At 31.9% G+C, this 27,232-nt stretch overlaps 1 protein-coding gene across 4 annotated transcripts in view; it reads right to left on the reverse strand.

Moving 5' to 3' along the window:
- The window catches only part of PTPRC (protein tyrosine phosphatase receptor type C), a 134,119-nt gene that overhangs the window by 10,945 nt on the left and 95,942 nt on the right, over positions 1–27,232 (reverse strand). For all 4 annotated transcript variants that reach the window (XM_051998700.1, XM_051998703.1, XM_051998702.1 and 1 more), the window contains 16 exons: positions 25,942–26,147; positions 23,817–23,877; positions 21,366–21,474; positions 21,041–21,075; positions 18,226–18,335; positions 17,226–17,316; positions 16,772–16,848; positions 14,851–14,887; positions 12,664–12,761; positions 9,401–9,526; positions 7,238–7,395; positions 6,820–6,955; positions 5,906–6,055; positions 3,739–3,829; positions 1,193–1,326; positions 458–592 (listed from right to left, as the gene is read on the reverse strand). In XM_051998700.1, the coding sequence (XP_051854660.1) occupies positions 458–592; positions 1,193–1,326; positions 3,739–3,829; positions 5,906–6,055; positions 6,820–6,955; positions 7,238–7,395; positions 9,401–9,526; positions 12,664–12,761; positions 14,851–14,887; positions 16,772–16,848; positions 17,226–17,316; positions 18,226–18,335; positions 21,041–21,075; positions 21,366–21,474; positions 23,817–23,877; positions 25,942–26,147 (1,754 nt within the window). The remainder of the gene's footprint in view (positions 1–457; positions 593–1,192; positions 1,327–3,738; positions 3,830–5,905; positions 6,056–6,819; positions 6,956–7,237; positions 7,396–9,400; positions 9,527–12,663; positions 12,762–14,850; positions 14,888–16,771; positions 16,849–17,225; positions 17,317–18,225; positions 18,336–21,040; positions 21,076–21,365; positions 21,475–23,816; positions 23,878–25,941; positions 26,148–27,232) is intronic.

Below are 27,232 nucleotides of genomic sequence, written 5' to 3' on the forward strand. Positions count from 1 at the left end.
TTTGGAGATTCTTTCTCTTGTGAGAGCAAATATAAGAAGATCAGTGTCACTGGGTTATGAACTATATGAAAAGGAATAAGATGAAAAGATAGAAAAGGGACAGTTTATGAGATATGGGGTAGAGGGTGAGAGAGAGTGAAGAGACTGGGATGACACTTAAGTTGTTAGTCTGAGAGGATGGCAATACTGTTGACAGTAATGGAGAAAATAAGAAGAGGAAGTTACATGGAGGAGATTATTTTGGAATGTGCTGAGTTTAAAAGAGATATCAAAATAGTTTTTAAATATATGAGACTGGAATTTAGAACTAGAGAGATAGAGAAGTCATCCACAGAGTAGTAAGAGTTGAAATTATGAGAGTAGAAATTGATATTGACTCTTTTAAGATCTCCTATAAAGCTCATTTTGATTAGTCCATGGCAATCAGGAAAGGGTATAATAGTGGGAGAGTACAAACCTGCTCCCCGTCCTTCAGATCTGTCAGCATTACAATAACTTTGACCTTTTTTTGAAAGACCATTTGCCAGAAGTCAGCGATTGTCTCCTTTAGTGGTCCTTGGGTGGCAATCATCACTTCAGGTTTCCAGTAGGTCTAAAAAAACCCAGTATCCTTGGTTAGTATTAAGTAAAAACACATTCTTTAAAGTGAATAATTGGTAATAATCTATACTAATAATATGATGTCAAGACAATGAATTTTGATGGTATGAGAAAATTTTCAAGCCACTGATTTGGTTTTACTTTAGAGGATATTAAATCCTTCCTAACAAACAGTTAAAAGGTACATTTTTCATAAATAGTATTTGGATAGAATCATTTAATTTCTTTCTTCCTTTTTATGTTCCTTCCTCCCTATTTCAAATTGGATCTCAAACATTTATTTCTTGTATTATCCTGCATAAGTCACTTAAACTTGTTTGCCTCAGTTTCCTCATCTATAAAAATGAGTTAGAGGAAAAAATAAGGCAAATAACTACAATATCTTTGCCACAAAAATCCCAAAAGAGATAATGAAAAGTTGGACACACCTGAATAACAACAAGATTTCAAGTGACATTTTCCCCCCCAATGTAATACATAAGGTTGGTTAACCTCATTATCCATCCTCAATGATTTGGACAAATACTCTGATAACTTTCGGATACATTTGAAAATATGTATATGCCAGAATTGTGGCTTTTTAAATACGTACAGTTATGAAAGAAGCATTGATATATTTGCTTGGCTCATCAGTGTCACTGTCATCATCAGATGATTCTTCTGAATCATGTTCACTCTCTTTGCTGGTCTCCAATTCATGTTTCAATAGCACTCTGTTAAAATCATCTACATAGTACAAAAGAAGGAGATGTGTTATTATTGTTCTCAGAGCTCTGAAGTTCTCTTTGCCAGTGAGTACCTGAAACTAGAAATAAGTAGCACAGAAATATATGGCAAATATTTTAGGACATAAAAAAAGTCATATTTAGTTGGTCACTAATTACTTTTTAAAAATCATACATAGTGAGGATATACCCCCCAAAATTGACTAAGATTAGCAAAAAACATTGTTTTTTATAAGCCAAAAAATTGACACCATTCTCCATGAAACTGGCTAATGGAATTCCAGTTAATCTTTCAACCTTAAAACAGGGTTTTTGTTTTGCTTTGAAGGGCCATTCTATTTTTCTTTAGGCTTACAAATTTATAGTTGAAAATGACAATAGAAATTATTGAGTTCAAAGCCCGTCCCATATTTTACAGATAAAAAAAAAAAAAACATAATCAGGGAATTTAAGTGACTTGTCCAAGGTCACCAAATTGGCAATATCTGGACAAGTATTAGACCATAATTTTCTTGACTCAAATCCCATGTTCTATCCATTATACTAAAGTTTCTTAAACTGTGGGTCACAATGTTTTTGTGTTTGGGTGAAACTCTTACTTATTATTAGTAAATGTTTGATCTGTATACTTATTTTATATAGCTATGTGCCCAGAGTCATATAAAAATTTCTCAGGCAAAAAAGGGTCATAAGTAGAAAAAATTTAAGTATAGTTTCTCCTCTTTTTTAAATTTTATTTTTAATTTGATAGTATTTTATTTTTTCGAGTACATGTAAAGATAGTTTTCAACATCTCTTTTTGCAAGATTTTGAGTTGTAAGCTTTTTTTCCCTCCTTCCCTTACCTCTCCTTTTGCCAAGACAGCAAGTAATCTAATATAATTTATACATTTTAAATGTATATTTCTTATATATATTTAGATATACATTTTAAAATATATTTCCATATATATAAATATAAATATATTTTAAATATATAAACATCACTTTGTCTCGCCTCTTAAATAAAATGTATTTTTAAAATTTTAAATTAATTTTTTTGTAAACTATGTGGCTAACCAAACTTACATAATTATACTTTATGTTCATAATGTCACTTTAACCTTCTAGCTATCAGATCATACATTAAATTAATGTTTACTAGTAATGAATTATTAAAGTTTATTCCATATTCTCATGATATAAATTAATAGGTGATTCATTGTTCCCCATTTTCTAATAGACTTATCTGGTCCTAATCCTGCCAGTACTCTTGTTTCCTTGTTTCTCTTCATTTTTCTCTCTTTCCAGCTCTAAAAGCAGATATCAATTGTGTTTCTGGAAAGGGCACATTAATCAACTCTTCTATATCTCCATTCTCCATCCCCATGATTTCGCAATCAAAAATACCCTTACCTGATTGTCACTCCTTTAGAAAGTGTTTTCCTTTGTTAGAATGCAAATTTTTCAAAAGCAGAAAATGCTTGATTTTTATATTTTTATCCTCAGCACATAGCACAATACTTGATACATAGTAAACAGCAAATGATTTATTTTTTATTATACATTTGACCATTATTCTCATGCAACTCAATCACTATGAATTAATTTGGTCAAGTCTTTTCTTCTTCATTTTCAGGGACCCTGTTCCTAACTATCTAGACTAATAGTGTGCCAAGCCTTGAGTGAGACAGACTCATTTTGGTGATTTCAAATCTGATCTCAGATTCTTGTGTGACCCTGAGCAAATCACTTAACTCTGTTTGCTTCAGTTTCCTCATGTAACATGAGCTGGAGAAGGAAATGGCAAACTACTGCAGTATCTTTGGCAAGAAAACCTCAAATGGGGTTGCAAAGAGTCAGACACTATGAAAAATGAGCAATATCAGACAAAATATCAAAAATCTCCACTCATTTCTCATTACTCAGAATGGAGGAACAGATATATGTGGATCAAGAATTAGATTTCCTTTGTGTTTTACAAGAAACTGTACTTTGCAAAGAATTCAACAACTGAAAGAAACTGGGTAAAGTGAGATTAGACCTTTTTCTCCAAACTGCCCTGAAATTCACCTCTTCTTGTTAGTCAACAAAAAATTATTATGTTCTTAGTAAGGGCAAGGAATGTTCCTAGAGTTAGGAAAACAAGAGAAAAGAAAGAAGATCCCAGCCCTCACAGAGTTAGCTGCCTCCTTCACTGCTAACAGCTAGGTAGTTCACTGAGAATAGTTTCAACTTAGAAAACTCACAACTTCTAAAGTGCTATAAAGGAACATATAATTTTTGAATTCATGAAATGATCAAATGCTGGTCAATCCCAACAATCCAAGAAACAAGTAACTAGTGTGTGTATGTATATATATATATATATATATATATATATATATATATAGTAGTAGTAGATAAGAATAGACATTGTTTAAGAAAATACTCACATGGAATAATCTTAGAATTCCTATTTTTGCTTTTATTTTCTTCTTGATTTCCAGTATGCTGGGATCTCCAATTTCTATATGTGGGAAGTCTCTGAAGAAAAGAGAGAGAATATATCATTTTTGAATATCTATCAATCCCAAAATTTAAAAGAAAATCCCCTGAGTGCAATAGTTATCATTTTCACATTATGAGGCTGGTGCTCCCAAGATCTGCAAATCTTCAAAAAAAAAATTGGTTTTCTCTTTGTATTAGAGAAAAAAAATCTGAATCATTATGGAATGAGAATATAAAATAGGTTGATATTATACACATATTTTATGTATTTTTGAATTTCTAATTTTTTTCTATGTCATTTACTGGCCTTAGCCCTGGACATAAATATCTTCTTTTCTTGATATAGTAAACTCATTGAGGGCAGGCACTGTTTTATTTTGATATTTATATCCAGTGCTTAATAAATGCTTGCTAATCCATTTGTCTTTTCTGAAGACTTCTATACTTTGTACTTGTTTTCTCTTTATAGCATACCCTTGTCATAATATGTAGGAATTAAATCAGACACAACAGAGGGAGAATTCACCACCTGGTTATAAAGGTTTTGATCTTCACTGCCTCCCCAGACTACCTTTGTGTAGAGGAGACAGACATTCACAGATGTCTTATACCACAAGAAAAAGTGAAATCTTGGCAAAAACCTGTGTATTCCAAGTTCAAGGGCAGACCCATGTCTTGCCTCCTGCCAGAGAAAGTAAACTACCATACCAAACTAAGAGTCTGGGTTGGCCCTCACACCCGTGACTGTGATGTAGATGTATGCTCCTTTTTCTTGGTCCTTTCTTTGGGGATTTTATTTGAGGCTTTGGACCATCTTTTGTGTGAGTTCAGATGATACTATAATAATATATTTACATAGAATATTATATAACATTATAAATTATAATATTAGTATAATAACCATACTAAATTACTATTTCTTTACATATTACTGGTCTGCCTGACTTCTGTGAAAATCTCTAAATCTCCAAATTGTTACTATAGACTGGGAAGTACTATATAAATATGAAATTTTATTGTTACTGTTGTTCTTATTTGTCTAGGTGGCACAAGGAAGGGGGTGTAGGCCTTGGGGTCTAAAAGCTTAGAATTAGAATCCTGCCTCAGTTATTTTGTAGCTGTATGACCTCTGACTAGTAACTACCTCTTAGTTCCAATTGCTTCATCTATAAAATGGAGATAATAACAACACCTTGTGATTGTTGGGAACAAATGTAAATCACTAAAGAACTTATTGCTTTGCACTGTCAAGGTGCTTTACCAGACTTAAAGAACTCTTTAAATGCTAGCTATCAGTATTATGATACTGCTATTTATATTATGTATGTATGAATATAATATATACACATATATCTGTATATGTTCACATATATACACACATGTATCTGTGTGTCTGTCTCCATATATAGAAGTTATAAATATGTAGTTGATATATGATAAATGTTATTGACATATATATTTATATATATGTTAATAATATTTATTAAGTATCTACTTTGTGACATGCATTCGGCCAAGTATGGGGGATATAAATAGTAAAAAAACCCAGCTGCTTATCTCAAGAATCTTACAATCTAACTGGAAAGACAACATGCAAACATATATATTTAGATGTGTATGTATATGTATATAAACACATGTTTATATGTTATATAATATAGTATATATGTGATATTATTTTATATTACATATTATATGTATATATATAAGTATATATATATATTATGTATGTATACATACACAAACTATGTACAGGATAAATAGGAAGTAGTAGAGATAAGGCATTAAAATTAAGAGGGATTGGAGGAAGCTTCCTATAGAAGGTAGGATTTTGATTGCAACTTAAAGGAGGCATATAATGGCATTTTGTATGTTTATGGGGGGGCACTCCTATACATTATTCAACTTTCATCTGTCTGTCAGAGATACCCAAATTTACTGAAAAGCAACACCGTTCTAATAAAAGGCATATGCAACTTCCTTAAAATGAAAGATGGAATATAAAGATGAAGATTGACATTTGACTAGCCAGGTAAAGTGTGATATGACTGTTTTGATCCATAACCCTTAACCAAATGTTAGAATGGTGTATTGTATGATCAACATATTTACCTGGAATTCTGCCTCCAATGGAGAAGGCTCACTGGGTGGATCCCTCTTTTTCATGTTATTTAGATAGGAATGTAGCTCTTGCATGTTCACTTCAGTTTCTCCAAACTGATTATACTCTACCAAAGCCTGATGGATCAGGATGTATTGTGTCTGATGTTTCAAAGACAATATAAGCAGTTAATACATATTCATTTCTCTCTCTCTCTCTCTCTCTCTCTCTCTCTCTCTCTCTCTCTCTCACACACACACACATACACACACACATTCTTTCCATATTATGTATTTATATATACATATATATTTATATATAAATACATCACATATGTATTTATATAAACATGTTGTTAAAACACTATAAAATATCAGTAAATTATAGTTCTGCTGCTATTGCTACAAATAAAAATCCTAAATCTGATACTAATCGAAATTAGTCACACTATAGACATATGAGGCCATTCACGTACCAGTATATCTGATTAGAAAAAGAGAATCTATTTAGTATAGGTTACATTTTATATTCTACTCAATCTTCCTCTGAGTTATTGAAGTACATTTACAGAAATTTGACTTATAGATAAAATCATCCACAATCTCTTGGGTTGTGCCATTCCAGTTTGCTGAAGATAATTGTGGAACTCATTCAAATGTAGAGAAAAGAATATCCTCATCAAAGTTTTGATGGGATCTAGCCACAAGTTGAATATATGATACAGTGCTGGTACTTAATAAACTATTTTGAATCAATGATTGAATGAATATCATCCAAGCATATTGTTGCAAATTATGATTTGTGGAGCAACTTCCAAGGAATCTGAAAGACAACATTTTCTACTTCTTGCAGCTTTGAAATCCTCCTAAATTCATATTAAATCTAGCAAAAACATTTGCATTCTCATCAAATACTGAATACATACTTCCACTTGAACCATGAGACATCTTTGTCGCCGAAGCTTTACAACATAGCCATAAACATCCACTTGGTTTTCAGCCTCTAGTCCTTCCAACATAGCATCAATTCCAATGTAGGTACCTGTTCGGCCAACACCAGCACTGAAAAAAGTGGGAAAATATGAAAATTTCCAAGGGACAATAATTACTTTAGAATGCTAATATTTAATACTTTAATAATATTAATAAAATTTAATAATAATATTTAGAATGGTACTGTTTTCCTAAAGGGAAAATAAGTGGAGTTTATAGCATGGAAAAGAATATAATTTTCTTGTTCACTTTCTTTCTCATTTGGCAATTTTCCAAGGAGAAAGACCAATACATGCTTTTGGATGTCGGGCTCTGAGTAGCCTCTTGATAATCATTCCTGGAGTCACTTACCTGCAATGGACAACAATGGGACCACTGAAAAAGTTACTGAAGGCATTAACTCTTCGACGCAACTTGAGAAGCAGATGAGGGTCATCTGGTACCCCATGGTCAGGCCAGCTGGTGAACTGAATGTGTGTAACATCTCTTCCAGATGTTTTCTCTCTTTTCTAATCAAGACAAGATATTTTTTTTTATTGAGACCATTTTTCTTAAAGAAAAATTTGCCTATGCAAATAATGGGGAGGGGAAAAGATTATAAAAGATATTACTATTGATAAAAAGATGAGAGAAAGTTAGAAGTATTTAAATTTTCATGCAAATATGAAGCATTTAGTAGTAGGATAAAGAAATACCTTTTTCAGGCACAATCTATTTTCTATCTAGTAACTAGTTAAGAAAAATCATTTAAGAGTAACATGCATTTACAAGAAAGTAGTTATTAAATGGAGCTATAAAGCCTAAGGAATTTCATCATGCTGACAAAGAAGTGTGAAAATTTTTATAAAATGTTCTCATATTCATCATTTCTATAAATATTATTGCTTAGTAGTTGCTTAATAGTGAATGGGGCTATTTAGCATATAAGATATTCAGATTTTCCCAAACATGAAACAATTTACTCTTTAAGAGGTAAGCTGCTGCCTAGATTAGTGAGGACATTTGAAAACAACCACTTGAGATGTAATAATATAGAACTGAGGCAAAGTCAATCTCCAATTATTCCTCAGTTTTGTCTTGATTTCAGCTTAGTGGATTGCAGGTAAATGTCAATTTTAGAGTCAGCTAGGATTTAAATATATTTAGATTGATAGGATAAAGTGTGTGTGTGTGTGTTTGTGTGTGAAAGAGAGAGAGAGAGAGAGAGAGAGAGAAGGAGGTAGAAAAGAGAAATGAGAGAACAGGAGTAAATAGAAGAGAAAAAAAGACAAGAGAAAAATATAATTTGCCATTGCTTTGTTAACACTAAAACATACCAATGCTACCAAATATAATAATAAAAATAATAAAAAACATGCAATGACATTGCATGCTAATAGTTTCTGCCCATGACTATTTATTGGGTAACTTAGTTGTGGTTCATCAGATATGAAATTTACCCAACAAAAGCCTTTAGGAAAGTGCTAATCATGCATGTCCTTATTATCTACTGACTAATTCACAATGAAATAAAGAAATGAAAGCCTTAAAAGAAATAAACCATAGGACTTCTTTTGGGGGAAGATTATCTGGATTACAGAAAGTAATTTCAAGGTAATAGAAAGTTCTTCTACAAATTAAACTCTATAAAATTTTCAACTGCTTCATTTAGATTTCTGGCTTTACTATTTAACTTCCAATAGGATGTATTCTCCTAAAAAGCAGGGATTATTTTTGTATTTTTCTTTGTATGTATGGCACATAGTAAGCATTTAATAAGCATGTTGACTATTTTTCCATCCTGAAAAGTCATATCTAGAAAATTTTGCACTGAGATTGAATGACATAAAATACACCTTAAATTTATTGGGAGTAGAAGGAATCACAAAGATGTGCAACAAAAGCATGAGTCACTGAAAAATATTGGAGAAATTGGGTAGACAGAGAGTGTGCAGTGAGCTAGGTCTTTCATTTGCGCAGCAGATTTTGGAAAAGGAAACAGATGCATTTTTTAGCTTTCTAGTTTAATTATTCTTGTTAAGTAGGTTTTAGGTCAGTTGCTTTTATCCTCTTACAGTACTGCAAATGCTGTCATTGTCCTCTAAATTGGACATTCTGAGACAAAGCTCCAGTTGCCCCTCCCATCAAGCTCTTCTTTTTTGAACTCTGATTACTTTGTACAGTTAACATCAATTAGTACTTTACATGGTCCCTTTCATAATTGTTAATGCTATTTTCCTCTCAAAAGATTTTCTGAGGGTATAAATGATAGCTTTTTTCTTCCTTTGAACATCCTAATTGTAAGAATATTCATAAATGACATTGACAGATACTTCTTTAAGAGTTGATTCTGTATAACTTTACCATCTTGTGAAACAGCATTAAGATATCCTAAGCCACCCATCCTTCACAAAAGCTGGGAAAATAGCCCCACCCAATCCAAAAATTATATTTTCTTTATTCATTATTAAAACTTAGTATCAGTCTTTTCCCCAAAAAAGATAGACAAATATTATACAATAGAAATTAACTTACATTTGTGATATTCAGTTTCCGAACAATGTAATCGGGACATGTTTTGTGTTCATTTATCTTTACAATAACATCTCCATAAATTTGAGTGTCCTTTTCCATTGTTGGCCAGTATTCTGCACACTTGTTCTATAAAAATAAAAATAGTTTTTTTTTTTCTTAATGACTTTCTTTTTCAGTTAACCAAGCTTTATATTGATATTCCTAAAACATATATTACAACCATTCACCCATCACTCATATATCTTCAATACCTTCCTACTGATTCTAGAATAACTACAAAATCCTCAGTCTGGGTTTTAAAACTCTCCATAATATGACTTCCACTTTCATCTCCACTTTTAGATAGAATCATAGATTTAACTCTGTAAGAATACTTTGAGAGGGGCAGCTAGGTAGTGCAGTGGATAGAGCACCAGCCCTGAAGTCAGGAGGACCTGAGTTCAGATCTGGTCTCACTTAACACTGCCTAGCTGTGACCCTGGCCAAGTCACTTAACCCCAATTGCCTCAGCAAAAAAAAAAAAAAAGCATACTTAGATATAAATATTTATAATATATTATATAATATATATAATTACTATAGCTATATATAATTATATAATATACTTATATAATACTTAGATAATATCTATAATAATAGATATTATCTATTCCAGTTTACAGATAAGCCAAGTTCAGAAAGTTGACTTATCCTGTCATGTAACTATGAAGTAGTAGGACTTTGAACTCAGATTCTCTGATGAAAAAAAATCCAGCTTAATTTTTCACTACACCATGCTGCCCCATTTCATATTACTCTTCTGCGTACAATCTTAGCCTGCAAGTTCTTTTTCATACATAATATCCTTTCTACCATTCTTATGTGTTCCAATGGGTCTTCTATGTCCTTTGGAAATCCAGATTATGTGTCAGCTCCAACAGGAGGTTTCTCATCTTCTCACCCACCCCCAATGGTTTTTAGTTCTTTTTTTATCCCTAGAAATTACTTGACTTCATTTTGTATTTACATGTTTTTATGCTTATTGTATTTCCTACTCCCCTCCTCCCTCACTTCAAGAAAAAAGAACATATACTCTTTGAGGGAAGGCTCTAGTTCATAAAAATTTTCACAAATTTTCATAAAAATATTTAACAAAATAAGTATTTAGTAAAAAGTATGTTTAATTGAATTGAATTTCTTTTTCTTTATAATTTTATTCCAAGTAAGTAGTTACATAACCTTTAAAAAGCATTTTTATATTAACCTGTGGTCTTTCAGGTTACTCTATATAGTTTATTTAAGCATTTCCTCTTCAAGGCTTACTGCTTATTGTTACTTTCATACCTTTTTATCTTTTACTGTTCAATACAGTGATGATTTTTAATGGGAGTATTGTATTAGAATGAGACCATAGGAAGAGAAAAAAGTGATTATTAGCACAAATGGATGAGCAACTAATGAAATAACTTCAAGTATCCATAAAGAATACATTTAGCTTATAAGAACCCTTCCTCATCCCTGAAATCACACCTTCTAGAATACTCTCTACTCTGCTTAAGCCTATCTTTGGTTATATAAGTAATTTTCCAAAACATCATGATAAGGTAGGTGAGTTATTTAACATAGCTTATTGAAAAGAAAATAGACAAATTTAAATAGGGAAAATTGTTAAATATGCTACAATGTCATATATATACATATATTTAATATATGTTATGTTTTAACTCTTAATTGTAATATTAATCATGCATAGCTCTATGATTTGTTCTAGAGCTCTGATTTCAGTGGTGAAAGAAATTCACAATAAAGAAATCTCCACTTGTTCATAAAGATAAATCTGTACTCAGAGTTTAAAAATTATACTGGGGCACAAATTGAATTGTGTTTTCTTCATGATCACACAGATGGTGTGTGTCAGAGGATGTGAGTCTATGTCTTTTTTTCCCTAGATTTATCATGTCTACATACATGTTTATATAGATGCCCAGGGCTACACTTTCATTGTTGTCTCTTAAAATCCCAGGGTATTTTTTTTTCAAGACTCACCTCAAATACCAGCTTTTAAATAAAGTCTTTCAGGATCCTTCTAGATGCTAGTATCTTCCTTATGCAAATTACTTTTTAAATTTTGTATGTATTGTATTTATACTTTTAGAAATAAGTTTGGTTTTTCCAAAGGAGAGTAAGTTCCTTAAGAACAGTGACTATTTCACATTTATGTTTGTGTAACTGGTATATTTATTTATGGGCTAAATAATAGCCCTCTCATGAGGAAACCCCTTTATTACAACATAGATCTACTCCAAAACTCAAAGTTTGTAAAATTCATTCATTCATTTTTTTTCCTCTATCTGTTCATTTAATAAATTCCATTCATTTATTTATATACTTATCCATGCATCTATTTAATCATTTATTTATTCATCTACCTATCTACTCATCCATTCTTTAATTTATATATTCATCTAGCCATCCACTCATTCACTCATTTTCATTCACTCAGTTATACATTCACTCATTCATCTGTTAATTCATTTACATATTTATCTATATGTTTATACATTTATTCATTTTTAAGTTTATTTTTTTAAAGCTAGGTCCTTATGTCTTGTCTACATGGGGACTATTCATGGGCCTTATTCCACTCTTATCAACTTGGAAACTTGGACCTTCTATATTTCTGATATTGTCTGGTTCATTCCTCTTTATTCAACTTGGTGCTATTGGACTCCTTAAGGTTTATCATATTAGTGTTACACTTGGAGTGGACACCCAATTAGTATAGTCTGTGGTCCTCAAAACCCTAGATTCAGCAGCCTTGGACTTCCTGGTAGCTGGAATTATAGGAGTATACCACAACTTCTATGTCCTTTCAGTGGAGGAAATTATTTCTATCAATGCATGTCAGTGCTTTCTTTCTAACTTATATTTTTAGAGGATTGCCTAGAATATTGAGACATTAATAATTTTGCCCAGGAGCATACAATTACCATGTATCAGATATGGAACTTGGTCCCAGTTCTTTTTGGCTTTGAGGGCATTCCTCTATCGATTATGTAACACTGTTTCTCTGTAGGTAGATACTATAGATATTATTAACCTCATTTTAAATAGGAAACCAAAATACAGACAGTATCAGTAGCTTGCTCAGGTCCACAGAGTTAATCAGCCTAAAAGGTAGGAACTCAGGTCTTCTTGATTCTAGGACCAATAGACCATACTGTCTTATCTTGGTCAGTGTCCTTCCTCATGTGATCTCTCCCATGACACTAAGAAGCTCTCACCCGGTTTCCTTCTTCACAGCGAGTCACCATGACAATAACAGTTACTTTTTGTTCCCAAATCATCCTCCAAAAATCATCAACAGTTTCTTCTCTGGGACCTGGTAGATAAAGACACATTGACTGATAAGGCTTTCCTATTCCTTGTAATAATGCTGATAGTAGTAATGGTGAATCTGACAATGATAATGGTAGTGACAATAATAATGATAATGATTCATAATGATGAGAAATGATGCAGTTCTTTAATGTTTGCAAAGAGCACTTCATATGAGGTATATAATTTTATCCTCACAAAACCCCTAGGAGGTAGGATATTAGATTAGATTAGATTACAAATTTTACAAATAAGAACTGAGAGAGACAGAGGTTAAATGATTTGGTCAGAATCACACAGACAGTATCTGTCTGTGTATTGTATCATCTAGTCATCCATTAAACACCGAAGCTTACACAATCTATTGTTAATCACCCTGTCACTGTTTTTCTTCTACATTCTAAGAACAGATATTCTTCAGAATGGGCCTCCAGAGACTACCTCTATATTCCCTGGAGGTAGGGCTCTTAACTAATCAACCAAATTAAATTAGTGCCTACTCAATACTGTGCTAGATGAGGACATGGAACTAAAACAATAAAAAGTCCTTCTCTTAAGAAACCCATGAACCACTTGGGATCAGATATATCATCTATGTTGCTAAGAATAAATAAAATAATAGGGAAATAAATTGGGAATGAACTTGTGATGTCATTAATATAAAGGACTTGAAGGTGAAAAAATTTCCACTGATAAAACAGATTGGCATTTTCTTATCAATTCAGTATTTAAATTTTTCCAAGGACTCTGAGACATTAAATTATTTGCTCAGTATGTGATACAAGTGGAACTTGACCCAGGGTCCTCCTGGCTTCCAAGTAAGCTTTCTATGGCACAATGCTTAAAAACCTAAAAGCATAATTTTTATGGTGATTGTTCAGTTGTGTCTAACTCTTTATGATCTCATTTGGGATTTGTAGAGGGCTGAAACTCTGAATCAGACAAGAGAGCACTTAAGACCCTATTTGATGTGAGACAATGGCTCTGTTAGCATATATTTGGATGATGTACTCCTCACCATAGGTGCTTGCTGAATGTTTGATAGTAAGATAATTGTGGGCAAGGATTGGAGGGGGGAGGGAGAGAAATGAGAGGCACTTAGCAGCAGGACAAGGAGGAGAGAGGCTGGGGACTTTGGACTCCAGAATCTAGGATGCATCTTTGGCAAGCCACGTGGCAGCTTGCCTACTTCTATCACTTCTCCTCCTAAAGTCCAAGGACTTTGATTTATCTTGATTCTGGCTGACTCTGAGGCCCTCCAGGGATCTAGCTTGTACTTTACAGGGATTTTCTTGACAAAGATATTGGCATAATCCTAGCTTATTTTATAGATGAGGAAACTGAGGCAAATAGTATTAGATGTCTTGCCCAGGGTTACACAATTATTAAGTGTCTAAGGCCAGATTTGAAGCCAGGAAGAGACTCTAGACTTCTTGACTCCAGGCTTGACATCTATTCACTTACATCCCCTGGCTACCTAAATAACATAAGTACCTGCCAGTTTTAGGAGAGAAACACTAACAACTAGGTATGTAGGAGATTGGGAAAAGACTTATAAAGAAGGTGATATGTGAGTAGAATTGAGTCATCCTGATTGGTGAGTTAGTGGATTAAAAAACACCTCAATTCACCCTAAACAGCCAACCACAGACTTCCCCTATTGTTGTCTCCCAAAACATCAAAGTCTACTTAGTGACAACATCATGTCCTGCTTGTGGAGGGTCTTTCTCCCAGAACCACTATCTTTTTATGTGTTAATCTTGACTCTGGTCACAATAACCAAATCAATATCAACATTGGTACTGGAAAGGAAATGACAAGTTACTACTCTGTGGCTCCACTCCTAATTTTAGTGACTATCTAGACAAAAACTCTATTGCTTGACTTCCACTCCTCTTTTAATATTATAGCTTCCTACTAGAATATAACCTTCTGGGGTGTAGGATTGTGCTGGTTTTGTTTCTATAAACTTGGAACTTAGCACTGGGCCTGGCACATAAATAGGCATTTAGTACATACTTGTTAACTAGTCTCCAAAAAAATTTTAATATGTGAAAATGGAAAACAAAATGAATGAAATATTATGAGATTACCTTGTGCAGCAATATATTTCCTTGGCTCTTTGAAACCCTGTTTAAAAAATGAGCAAGTATATCCTATTAATTAGTTTTCAATAACAATAGTAAGATTAGTAGAAGTAACATTAATATTAATAATTGACATTTTTAGAACATGAAGCTTAAAAGCTGTATTGAAAGCTGTAGAAAATATATGCTAAAGGGTCATAATCCCAATTTTAATTGAGGAAAATGAGATTCAAAATAATTGACTATTTTATTTATGGTAATATGTATCAAAATCAGGATTTAAACTCAAGTCCAAAATTCTCTCTGGCATAATTTAGTGAGCATATTTCCTTGGAATTACAATGGAAATAAGAGAAGATCACCCCAAACATTCCAAATCTGGACTATGAATTTTCTAGATATTTTTAAATCAGAGGGTTTTTTTTTTGACATAATGATTGAGCAGCTTAATTTGTATTTGGAAATGACATTTATAGCCAGGGTGTATTTTGTCTCTCTATCTAGTATGAAAATCAGAGTTTAAAGGTGATCTAAATTATCAAATCTATTTTATCCCGGATTCCAAATCAAATACCTGTCCTAACTAGAATTCTCTAGTTCTAATGTTTCATTTCCTTTCTTCCTTTCAATGCCAAGGTTTTGAAATAGCCTATTTAATCTCACTGTGTGAATTTCTGAACTTCTTTATGATTAATTAATTAGCTACTGCACTCTTGTTTTAGTCTGATTTCCCCTACAACATTCCAGAAAATATAGGATTTAACAAAAGTACTAATGTTTTCATTGTCATTAAATTTAACAATATGGGCAAAAGGCTGAAGCATAAACTTTGACTCATCTCAATCCTTCACTTTCAAACCATAGCACTTCTTCCTACATGAGAGCTACCATATTATCTCCTCTCTCTGTCTCTTTACCATCATCACTTTATATATACAGTAAGATCAAAGAATAAGACCTGAAACAACCTCAGAGTTCACTTCATTTAACTTTTTTTTATTTTTACAGATATTTAATAATTGTCTAGATCATTAAGTGTAGCTTCCTAATCATCAGATTTCATGTGTTCAATTTGTTTATTAATTAGACAAATATTTGTTAATTGCAAACTCACTTCTGAGCAAAGCGCTTCCCCCCCTCCCCCAAACATATAAATGCCCAAATCCATTTTTTTTTTACTGCATATGCCAAAGTAGTGTTCTATACTTTTTGTTTGGATTTTTATGCTGCCTAGATTAATTTTTTCCCATTCCTCATGCCAGAAAAGTGGTTCCCTTTTAATAGCATTCAAATAGCATATAAATTTCCACTTTCATAGAGCCTTCCCTAACAAATGAGGAAAGAGAAAACATTTCTCTCTACCTAACTTGACCCAGTGTAAGGATGACATATCTATAGCTATTTTACTCAATCTTCTCAATAATAAATTTCATGTTACCCACCACAAATAAAATGTCCCTACTTCTGACCTATGCATTATGTTTCTATATAATGTCTACATATATAAATTGTATTTTTATGTGCCTCTTTGTATATTCTACAATGTGCCTACACATATTTAAGTTTTTTCCCCTTTAGATTTGAATCCTTAAAGGCAGAGCCTGCATCTATATTAACTTTGCTGCCTTTCAAAAATAGTTGAGCAAACATTTTTAATAATGTATATGCTTACTCTATATAATACTATAAAAATTCCTATAGATGCATCAATATAGATTTCCACACAACATATCTAATTTGTTATAAATTCTAAATTATTGGAATTAAAATGCATGACATTTTTGAAATATAATTAGAACTGTCATAACAATATAAATTAATTCTTGGCAAGTATCCTGATGATAAGCAAAAGAAAAAGGGAAACTATTCATTGCAATTCTCTTAAATGGCAAGAGAACTAGGCAGTTGGAATGTTGTTTTAACTTACATCCACATAACTTGCATTGATATAGTCTGATCCAGCATCTCCAGTTATCTCAGAGAGTTCAACACGATTATGATCATCTAGTTATAATTAAAAAGAAAAAAAAGAAAGTTATGAAATAAACTACCATGAATACATAGGGGTTTTTGTTTGTTTTGGGTTATTTTTATACATACACACATACATATATGTATATATTTATGATTTCATTGATGTGGAAATCTCTTCCACTAAAATGGACATCCAAGCAACTCATAACTTATAGAAACTATAAACCTTAGAAAGTTTTGTGGGGTGTTGTGGAGGAGTGTTGAATAATTTGCCCAGGGTAACATATCCAATGTGTAGCAGATACAAGCTCTAAACCAAGTCTTCCCATTATAATACAGTATTTCTCAGGCTAAGTAAGCATAGTAAATTCTGAAAAACAATAACTCAACAATCTGCAAATACTTACAGGGAAGGATGTCAATGTAACGGTTTTTGTTCTGATTAAATGGTTTGCGTGCATCTTTACTTGAAAACTTGCTGAATACCCTTGGAATGCTCTGTAAGACATAATATTCCTTTATTTCAGATCATATACTTCTATAAGTATCGATTGCCTTCCTGCCTAAATGAGTAACACAATGACAAGTTTCTGACTAAACTTGACAATAGAAACCTTTACAAATAATTAACTTGTTTTAAGATATTAGAATTTTCCTTTAAGGAATTACCTTGGCAGTAAGTATTATAAGAAAAAAAAAAGGTAGAAGATAAAATGAATTTAAAATTTCAATTCACACTTCATTTTTGAAGACTGATAAATAGAAGTATGGATGGAATACTTTATATAAATTATATAATATAGGTATATAATGCACATGTATAGCATATGTATGTTATACATATGCTATACATGTGCGAATCTGTATCTAATGGTAGCCATCTCTAAGATGCGGGAAAGGAATAGAAAAGGAAAAAAAGGAAAAAAAAGGACATTTCATTGATAACTATTATATATTTAAAAGGAATAGAAAGTTGTACATCATAGATTTGCAATTTCATGTGAAATCATCTTTTTCTTACACTATAAGGATAAAAATGCTTGTTTTATTCTATAAATTAAAAACAAAATAAATAAATGCAAATAATTGAAGAAAAATGTTTGATTTTTTTAGATGTATTTATCTTGTTTATACATAGTTGTTTGAATTTTGTCTCTCCCATTAGACCAAGATTTTTGAAAACCCAGGCCATCTTTTTTTGTTATCCTCAGCATTTAGCTCATACCTGGCACATAGTAGGCACACAATAAGTGTTGATTGACTGTACATTAGGGGATTTTCAAAACAACCAAGTATATTTTATAACATGGTGTCAAATATCAAGGCAAGTGTGATTCAATATAGTTAATATTGCATTATTCGGATATCTGATAGAGAATTTTTGGTTGCATTTTAAAAGATACATACCTGAAATTCAGCCAGAAAAAGTCTTCCTTCATCAGCAATCTTCCTCTTATATGTTTCCAATAACATCTCTGCAGGGATTGGCTCCACGTTCATTATTTGTTTTTCATCATCTTTAAAAAAATGTTTTTGAAAAATCCAGTCATTTTATATGTATAATTCCAAAGTATTTTTCTACCTTTTACAAAAGGAACTTAAGTCTTTAATAAACTTTACTAAAGGAATGAAGCAGATCAATTAATGAATAAACACACTGAAATTCACTTGCTTCTATTCTTGTTGCCCTGAAGATCACTATCTAATTATTTCTATGCCTCTATAAATGCTATACATCATTTATAGGAGGAGGAGGACTTTGGTCCCTTAGTCATGTAACAACTCCAATGTTTCTATTCACAGACAACTAGGTAGCACATTGCATAGAGTGCCAGATTTGGAGTCAGGAAATTTAAATTTAGCCATATACATGTACCAGCTGGGTGATCCTGGGCATTTTCACTTAACCTTATTTGCCTGAATTTATTCATCTATAAAATTAGCTGGAGAAGAAAGTGGCAAACCTGTCTAGTATTTAACCAAGGAAACCTCAATAGGGGTCAAAATTGAAAAACAATACTTCATTCACTTAGGACAAAATAAAAACTCCTTAGTTTTCCATTTATAGATCTTGGTGACCTAGTTCAAATTTCTTTCCCTGATAATTATCCATCTACTGTGAATACTTAGTTACCTATGCGTTTTCTCCTTCATTGAAAATTAGAAAAAAAAAATTTAGCCTTTTCTCCCCAATATCTATGATGTCACAGTCATTGTGTTTGAATTCTTTACAAATATTTTCTCATTTAATCTCACAATAATCTTGAGAAGTAGACACTATTCTATTTCCATCTTACAACCAAGGACACTAAGGCAGACAACAGATAAGAAATTTGCTTGGGACACACAGCTAGTAAGTATCTGAAACTAAATTTGAACTCAAGTCTTTTTGACTCCAGTCTCAGTGTTCAATTCACCTAGCTGCCTCAGTCTCACTCTTAGAGGGTGGAGATATTTCTTTCTTTCTTTCTTTCTTTTTTTTTGGTATCCCCATCAATTAGGATAGTGCCCAGTCATAGTACATTTAAGAAAAATAATTAACAGAAACATTTTATTTCATCCCCATTTACCCCACTTTAAAAAAAAAAGAAAACCATTTCATAAAATGAATATCCATTGTAAAACATATCAAATTCCCTCGTGGGCCATGTTTAAATATATATTAGTTTACTAATTAATGAGTAGAGCTAGAAAGTAATTTTTTTCCCTTGCCTGCAAGCTCATTATTAGAAAAGCCTGCGAGATTCTATCACACCTTCTGTCCCTGTGATTGGAATATGGAGTCACAAACTCTAAAACCTCCATTTAAGGATGGAGCTCTATTCTAACATCTCATTTTTCCCCAGCAGCATTACTTTGGGTACCTACCGTATCTGTCTGTTCCCAACCCAGCATTCCCCAACCACACACTCAAGCTTTTTAGCTTCCTTTTATGTGTTGTCTTCCCCCATTAATTTGTAAATTCCAGAGAATAGAGACCATTTTTTATGTATTTGTATCCTCATTTTTTTTTTTAGCGAAGTGCCTAGCACATAGTATGCACTTAATTTATTTTCATTGACTGAGACAGACAAACTGAATGACTAAGTGACTTGTTCTATTTCACATTTCAAAGGAGGCCAAATTAAGTGGAAACAAACTCTAATGGGAAAAGCTCAATTATTGATTAGTTCAATTCTTACTGAGTGAGTACTACATACCAGGTACCGTATTAGGTTGCTACAGTGAAGGATGGACAAAGATGAATAAGATAAGGATTCTATAACTAAGAAATACTTCAGTTTAGTGAGTACTAGCTTCCCAGATTTTTCCAGGTTCTGATCTACAGAAGTATCAGATCCATAAGACAAAACTTTGCAGGTCTAAGAAGTTCATTAGATATGGAAAAAAAAAAAACCACTTATACATGTACATGAGACATGTACATGCTTGAATAAAAGCCCTAGAGAGTTCTCCACCTTCCCCCCCGCAAAGCCCAAGTGTGTAGAACTGCTTTAGAATTTGACAATTTTTGATGTTTCATGTTGGAAAACAGTACCCTTTTTGAGGGTAATTTTTAAAAATACAGTTTTCTATTTTTCTAATTTTAGTTTCTAATTTTTAAAAGTTATCACATGCTAAAATGAATCATTTTCTTCACTGGAAAAGAGAAGCTAAAGAAGACTATATATAGGAAGAAAAAGTTATTTTGTCCCTGAATAAGAAACTTTTTTTCTGTCACTCTAAATTTCTGATTATGCAGGCCTAATTATATATCTCCTCTGCTTAAAAATCTTGGGTGGATTTCTGTTGTATTTCAAAGAAATTACAAATCTTTTTTTCCTGGCATTTCCATCCTTTTGGTGACTGATTCCAACCTTTCTTTTCAATCTTATTTCCAATCTTTTCACTCCCATTTTACATAATTCCTTGTTACATTTTCCAGCCAAACTAAACAATTCTTTTTTTTTTCCCTATTATTCCCTCAGTATCTTTCTTTCTGCTATTGCCTACTCAAAGAATACATTCCCTTTCTTCCTCACATATAGTAATATTGCCTATCTTTAAAGGCCTAATTTTTTAATGAGTGAAAGGCTAAGTTAAATTATTCTCATAAATTTCTATTGTTACCTCAAAGGTCATATTAAAGATGTATTATTTGTACTGGCAGACAACATTATTTTAATGACAATTACAAAGATAGAAAAAATATTTTCCCATAGAAAAAATTTTAAGTGCTTACCTCTTGTAACAAGTTCTGTCTGTTCATCTGTATTACTGTTAAAAAAAAAAAAGACAGATTATGACAGAGTACTAGTTAAATATCATTATCTTGTGATCTTCCAATTGGTAAGGTCCTAGTCAACTCAAATTATTTTTCCTATACTTCTCTATATATAATTGCTTGTTAAGATATATGCTAAATTCTACTGTAATATGCCTATTCCAAGTTTCTTGGCTACCCCACATCTGGCTAATAGGTTGTTGATAATTTATGTCTTATGGAGTCAAGACTTTTGGCTAAAAAGTATTATTGTATTTTCCCCAGTTTTAGAGAAATGACTTACCTTGATCTTCTTTTGTGTAGATCATAGATTTTATAAAGAACAATTAATAAAATTATTGATGTCACAATAATCAAAAATGTCAGAAACATGATGAGTGCATGGGAATTATCTATAAAATAAAAATAACAAATAAACTTAGAAAGTTTAACAAAATATTTCTGTGAAATATCTTTAAAACATCATTTTAGATTACTAACATTTTTTGTACAGTTTTCATACTTAACTTTATACCAACTGAAACCACCTGAAAAAAAATCACTAAATTAAAAATATTCATTCATTAGGCTAAAGTAGTATTGCAAGTATTTGAGATCATGGTCTTTATACGTAACAATACCCAAATGGGTACAAATCAGAGAAAATCTAAAACTTTTTTGTAATGTTAATTCAAGTCAAGGCACACATTCATTAAGTAGCTATAAAGTGAAAGTTATGTTACTTCATAGTAGGCTTACACAAAAAGAAAACTGGCACAAGCGCTGCCCTCAAAGAATATGCAATCTAATAAAATAATAACTGGCATTATTTTTATTAATCAAATTATAATCTTAATGAACTTCTAAAACTAGTATGTATGTAGAATGCTTCAAAAGCTCTCGCCTATTTTGACATTTTTAAAGAATCCTAGAATTATAGGACTGGAAGATATCTATAATTTTTTATTATTCCAACAAATAAGAAGAAATATGCCTGAGGACTGATCTTATATATTGAAGAAATAGATGGCTTTTTAAATGGTATGATTTCAATGGTTTCAGGCATTGGCAATTTCCCCATCTCTAATTAGACTTCTGGGGCCTTAATATCTTTAGTCTCTTTATCCAGGATGCATTTTAATACCCAATTCAAAATATACATAAATTCAATAAATGTGGATAGAGACTGTGATTTCATTTTTATAAGGAACTCCTGAATGAACAAATCCTCTCTATGAATATTTGTAAGCATCTTCTCTGAAACTGATGATCATAGAGTATTGACTAGAGCAAAGAAGCTAACTGATTTTTTGAATAATTTTCCACAAAGATAGCATGTGTTATTAGAAGGACTTAAGCCCAGGTCTTTCTGAATTTGAGACCAGTTCTTTCTTTATTATGAAGTGCTTTTCTTCCTCTTCTACTAGGAGCTATCATCTCAATAACTTCAATTCTTTTTTTTCTTTCTTTTTAAAATAGTATTTTATTTTTCCATATATAAGCAAAGGTAGCTCTTAGCATTTACTTTTGCAAAGACTCTCTCCTTTTCCCTCCCTCCCTGCAAGACAGCAAGCAATCCCATTTAGGTTAAACACATGCATATTTCCATATTCATCATGAATAACTTCTAAACATATTTCCATATTTGTCATGAATAACTTCAGTTCTTAATTCAACTTGGCAAACGTTTCATATGTGTGGATGACCTTGTTGTTTTGGAGAAGAGAACTAAGAAAAGCCATAGGAACTTATATCTTTAGCCTATATCTATAAGTTGCATCTCATTAAATATTGCCTTTCTGTTTTAATTCCTTTAAGGATTAACTATTTCTTTATACTAATTTTGAGTATAAAGATTCCTTTGAGATGCATTTTTAAAAACCATTCTTCTAATTACTATTTATAATAATAATAATAATAATAATAATAATAAAGGTGACACTTACAAAGTAAGTATCTAAATAATTTTACAAATATTATCTTATTTGTTCCTTATAACAACTCTGGAAACTAAGTGCTATTATTACCTCCATTTAATAAATGAGGAAAATATAGATTCAGCTTTCTGTTCAGTTGACTCCATTGTCCCAGGATTGTCCTAGTTAAGTTTTAAAAGGACATAACATCTTATATTGATTTTCAGGGATAGATTTTTCTTTTCTTTATCAAAATAAATCTTGAAAACTATCCAGTAAATCTGAGAGGGGATTTAATCTTTGTCATTTGGAGGAATACCTACAGGGTTAAAGACTTATCATATTTTTCTGCCTATTATTTCACAAAATCTCTCAATGAGAAGCAATGACAAAGGATATCTTGCCCATTCCAAGCTAGGACAGAATCCTTACCATGAAAAGTGGAATTCTGTGAATAATCTCAAAAGTTTATTTTCCTTTCTATTAATCTTTCCTTCACTTTTAATTGCATGCTAGTGGGCATACTGATACTCTTTGCAATACATATATATATATATATATATGTATATATATATATATATACATACATACATATATGTATATATATACATACATACATATATATGTATATATATATGTATATATGTATATATGCCATAGATGTGCCATAGTGAAAAAAGTTCCATTTTTAAAAATACAATATGTTATAAATATGGGTATAGGTCTTTAAAACATTCAAATATCCATTTTTAACAACAGAGTGTTATCAATAGTAGTACCAATTAATTGCATTTAATAGCTTTTTTTTGGTAGATAGATAGATAGATGATATGACTTACATCTTGTTTGTATCATTCTATAATCTGGCTCTCCATAATTCTTCCAATTGAAAGCGTAGAGCTGAATATAATGCAAGAAACATGCGCAAACACAATTTTAATTTTAATAATGTAATGTACTTCACAATGCAGTAATTAAAAGTAAATCATGTATGTTTTTAAAATAATACAATATTGAATTCTCTGGTTATTATAAAATAAATGCTACGCCGAAGTAATATTTTTTCCTTAAAGAAAATAAAATAGGAAATTTAAAAGTATGCAATAGAAACTGCCCCTCTTTGTCTTCCTCTCCTCCTCTTCCATTCATTCTGGGCCATGGTTTTCTTTATTTATAAAATGAGTGTGGATTTGATGGCATATTAATTTCCTCTCAAAGCTGTCTTTATGAGTTAGTTGACACATGAGCAAAAGGATCCTTACAATGATTTTATATCATATTGCTAATTAATTTGAAATAAACATTAGCTTTAATATTTGTGTGTGTGTGTGTGTGTGTGTGTGTGTGTGTGTGTGTGTGTGTGTATCCAAGTGAATGAGCTGCTTGTAAGGATGGTTTCTAGAAAAAAATATTTACAACAATCTTCTTTTAAAATACCAAGTGGTCCATCAACTAAGACTCTCAAGTAGTAGTTCTTTAACTAATATCAGTTAATGATAAGCTAGCTGAATTGATAAGTTACAGACCAACAACAACCACAAACAGGGGTAAAAAAATGTCCCTACCTTAAATAGCATGAGCAGTAGCTTCTCCAATTCTAAGCCTGAGTATGAGATCTAATGATCTTTATCAAGTGATTCATTTGCAAGAGTTAGGATCTATTCTAGAGCCTCTGCAAGTCTTTAAAAAAGCCAAGTTCTTCCCACCCTCCACTGCCAGTGAAAAGTGCCAAGAAGACTAAATCCATGGGAAAAAAAAGAGTGAAGACTAGTAATTTGGGATTAGCTCTTCCTCTGAAAAGATATCAAAGATCATTATAAAAAAAACAGAGGTAGTACCAAGGTGAGAGACCCACTGATACATTCAATTATGGAATAGGGAACTATTCAGTCAGGAAAACAAGACCAACCATGAAGATTATTGCCTATTTGTCAGCTCCATTTCATTTTATGGCATGTAAATAGTTGAGACCCTGAAACGAAAATGCATTTGGACCCTAACATTGAATAATAATGTTTCATTAAAAACAACTATATGCTAGTAATTCAAAATAAGCAAGATATGTATTTTTGGTTTAAATTATAGTTTGCTTGCTTTCCCCAAGTAATGATTTTAAGCTGTCACTGAGCCCTCCATCCTCTCTCATTGTATTACTCTTGTGAAAAATAACTTTCATAAACAAAATGTTTGGCTAAATTTGAAGATGTATGATCATAGAGCAAAGAAATCAATTGACCTGTGTAACGCAAACATATCAGTCCAATATCAAACTCTTATCAGAAGAATTCCTGATATAGCCAATATTATAACATGGCAATCTTTGGATTTTTTTTTTTAAAAGCCTGGCAAGGATTTATTAAAAACTGAGAAGCTAAAAAATTTTAAACTATAATAAAATATGTAATGGGCTGAGGCTTGAGTTGATGCACTGAGGTCCCAAGCACATGAGGCTAAATAGTAATTGGACCATGCTCTATTAATATATAAGCTTGGAGAAAGAATGGCCCCCCCCACTCTTTGTGCAAGTCCTGATGTGTTGTATAGGAAATGACGATTTTGGTGGGTGGAGGCAGGAGAGTGGAAAAGGAAGGGGAAGGAGGAACTTTGCATTGCCATTGCGACGGTTTTCTCATCTCAGATCTCTCTCTGTTAGCTGGCCTCCTGTCGCAGCTGCCCACATTGCTATCGCAATCTTTCTTGCCCATATCTCTATCGCAATCCTTATTCATCTCTTCACTTCAATAAAGATTGAAGATTTTTCCCTTAATCTGAATTCCTGACTCAGGCTGATTTTAAATACACGATCATCACAAAATATATATAAGCACATGCCATAATTTGAACATGAGGCCGATAAATTTGAAATTTGGATCAACAAATCAAGTATGTATTGTTTCCTTCAAATGTCCAGCACAATTAGACAAAGATTTAATCAGATTTTTAAAGGTTAAAAATGTGTCTTACCGTAAAATTATAAGCAGTCATGAAAGGAAGATTTTCCAGTGTAAATTGGCAACTTCTGTTCTGTTTGGGTTGATCCTTGTATGGAGGTGTCATGTTCAAAAAATAGGTCAAATTGGGACCATGCGTTTTATCTGGCTCCTTGCATATCACTATTACAGTATTATCACCCATTAAATGTACTTTCATGTCTTTAACCTTGTCTGGTTCTATTTGAAAAAAAAAAAAGAATGACATCTTTTCAGTTTTCATCATTCGTAAGTTAAGTATAAGTTTTTGGAAAAATCTACTTTTTAAATAATCCATTAATTTACATTATAAGATTTTCAATATATTAATAACTATAAAATCTAAGATTTATTCCTTGATGGGAATGAACACAGAATACATGGATCTATCATCTTATAGGTATTCTCCACAATGTTCTGGCACCTGTTTTACCTATATATAAACACATGTGTGTTCAAATATAGTCATACATGTGTATGTGTACAAAATGTGTGTTATCTACTAACATATGCATATATATTGCTACACTCTCGCATACACAGATGGATGATCTGTTTCAGTGTCTCATCCTACTGCAAATTATAATATAGAAGATAAACAATCTATTTTCAGAGGCTTTGCAATACCTTTTCTATTGATGTTTCAATACAATAACATCTGTAAACAGAAACACATAGAGATCCTTAGTATCTATGGGGAATGCTTCTTCTACTTGGACTCTGATGAACACTTATGGTGAGAATATGCCTCCATATTATATTTCATTTGATATTAACATTGGAAGGTTATTAAATAAAATCACCTACATTATTTGTCTATCAAGAAATCTTAGAAGATCTTAACATGTGAATCTCAGTCACAAATAGCTACAAACACCTGACATTGAGATTTTTGTATTCTATGAACTTTTTTAAAAAATTGAAAGAGCTTAGTATAATGGAGAGAGAGTAATGGACTTAAAACCCCCAAAACCTGAGTTTTCAACATTTACTAGGTGGGTTACTGATGAATAAGTTACTTAATTTCCGTCAATTTCAGGTAGTTTTTAATTGGGGTTTTTATTGTTGTTATTTCTTTTTTTTAAGTGAAATTTCAGCAATAATATTTATAGTGCTTACCTCTCAGCTCTGTTCTCAGAATCAAAAGAGATAATGTATGTAATAATGTATGTAAAAATTCTGTAAAACTAAGTTATTATTATAATTGAATGCATATAGTGATGTGGTCTGATATAGAATGTTATTTGTGAAAGATTTCCTGGTACCTTCTCAGGATTTTCTCAGGA

This window comes from Antechinus flavipes, chromosome 4, assembly GCF_016432865.1.
Source record: "Antechinus flavipes isolate AdamAnt ecotype Samford, QLD, Australia chromosome 4, AdamAnt_v2, whole genome shotgun sequence".
Taxonomy (NCBI): domain Eukaryota; kingdom Metazoa; phylum Chordata; class Mammalia; order Dasyuromorphia; family Dasyuridae; genus Antechinus; species Antechinus flavipes.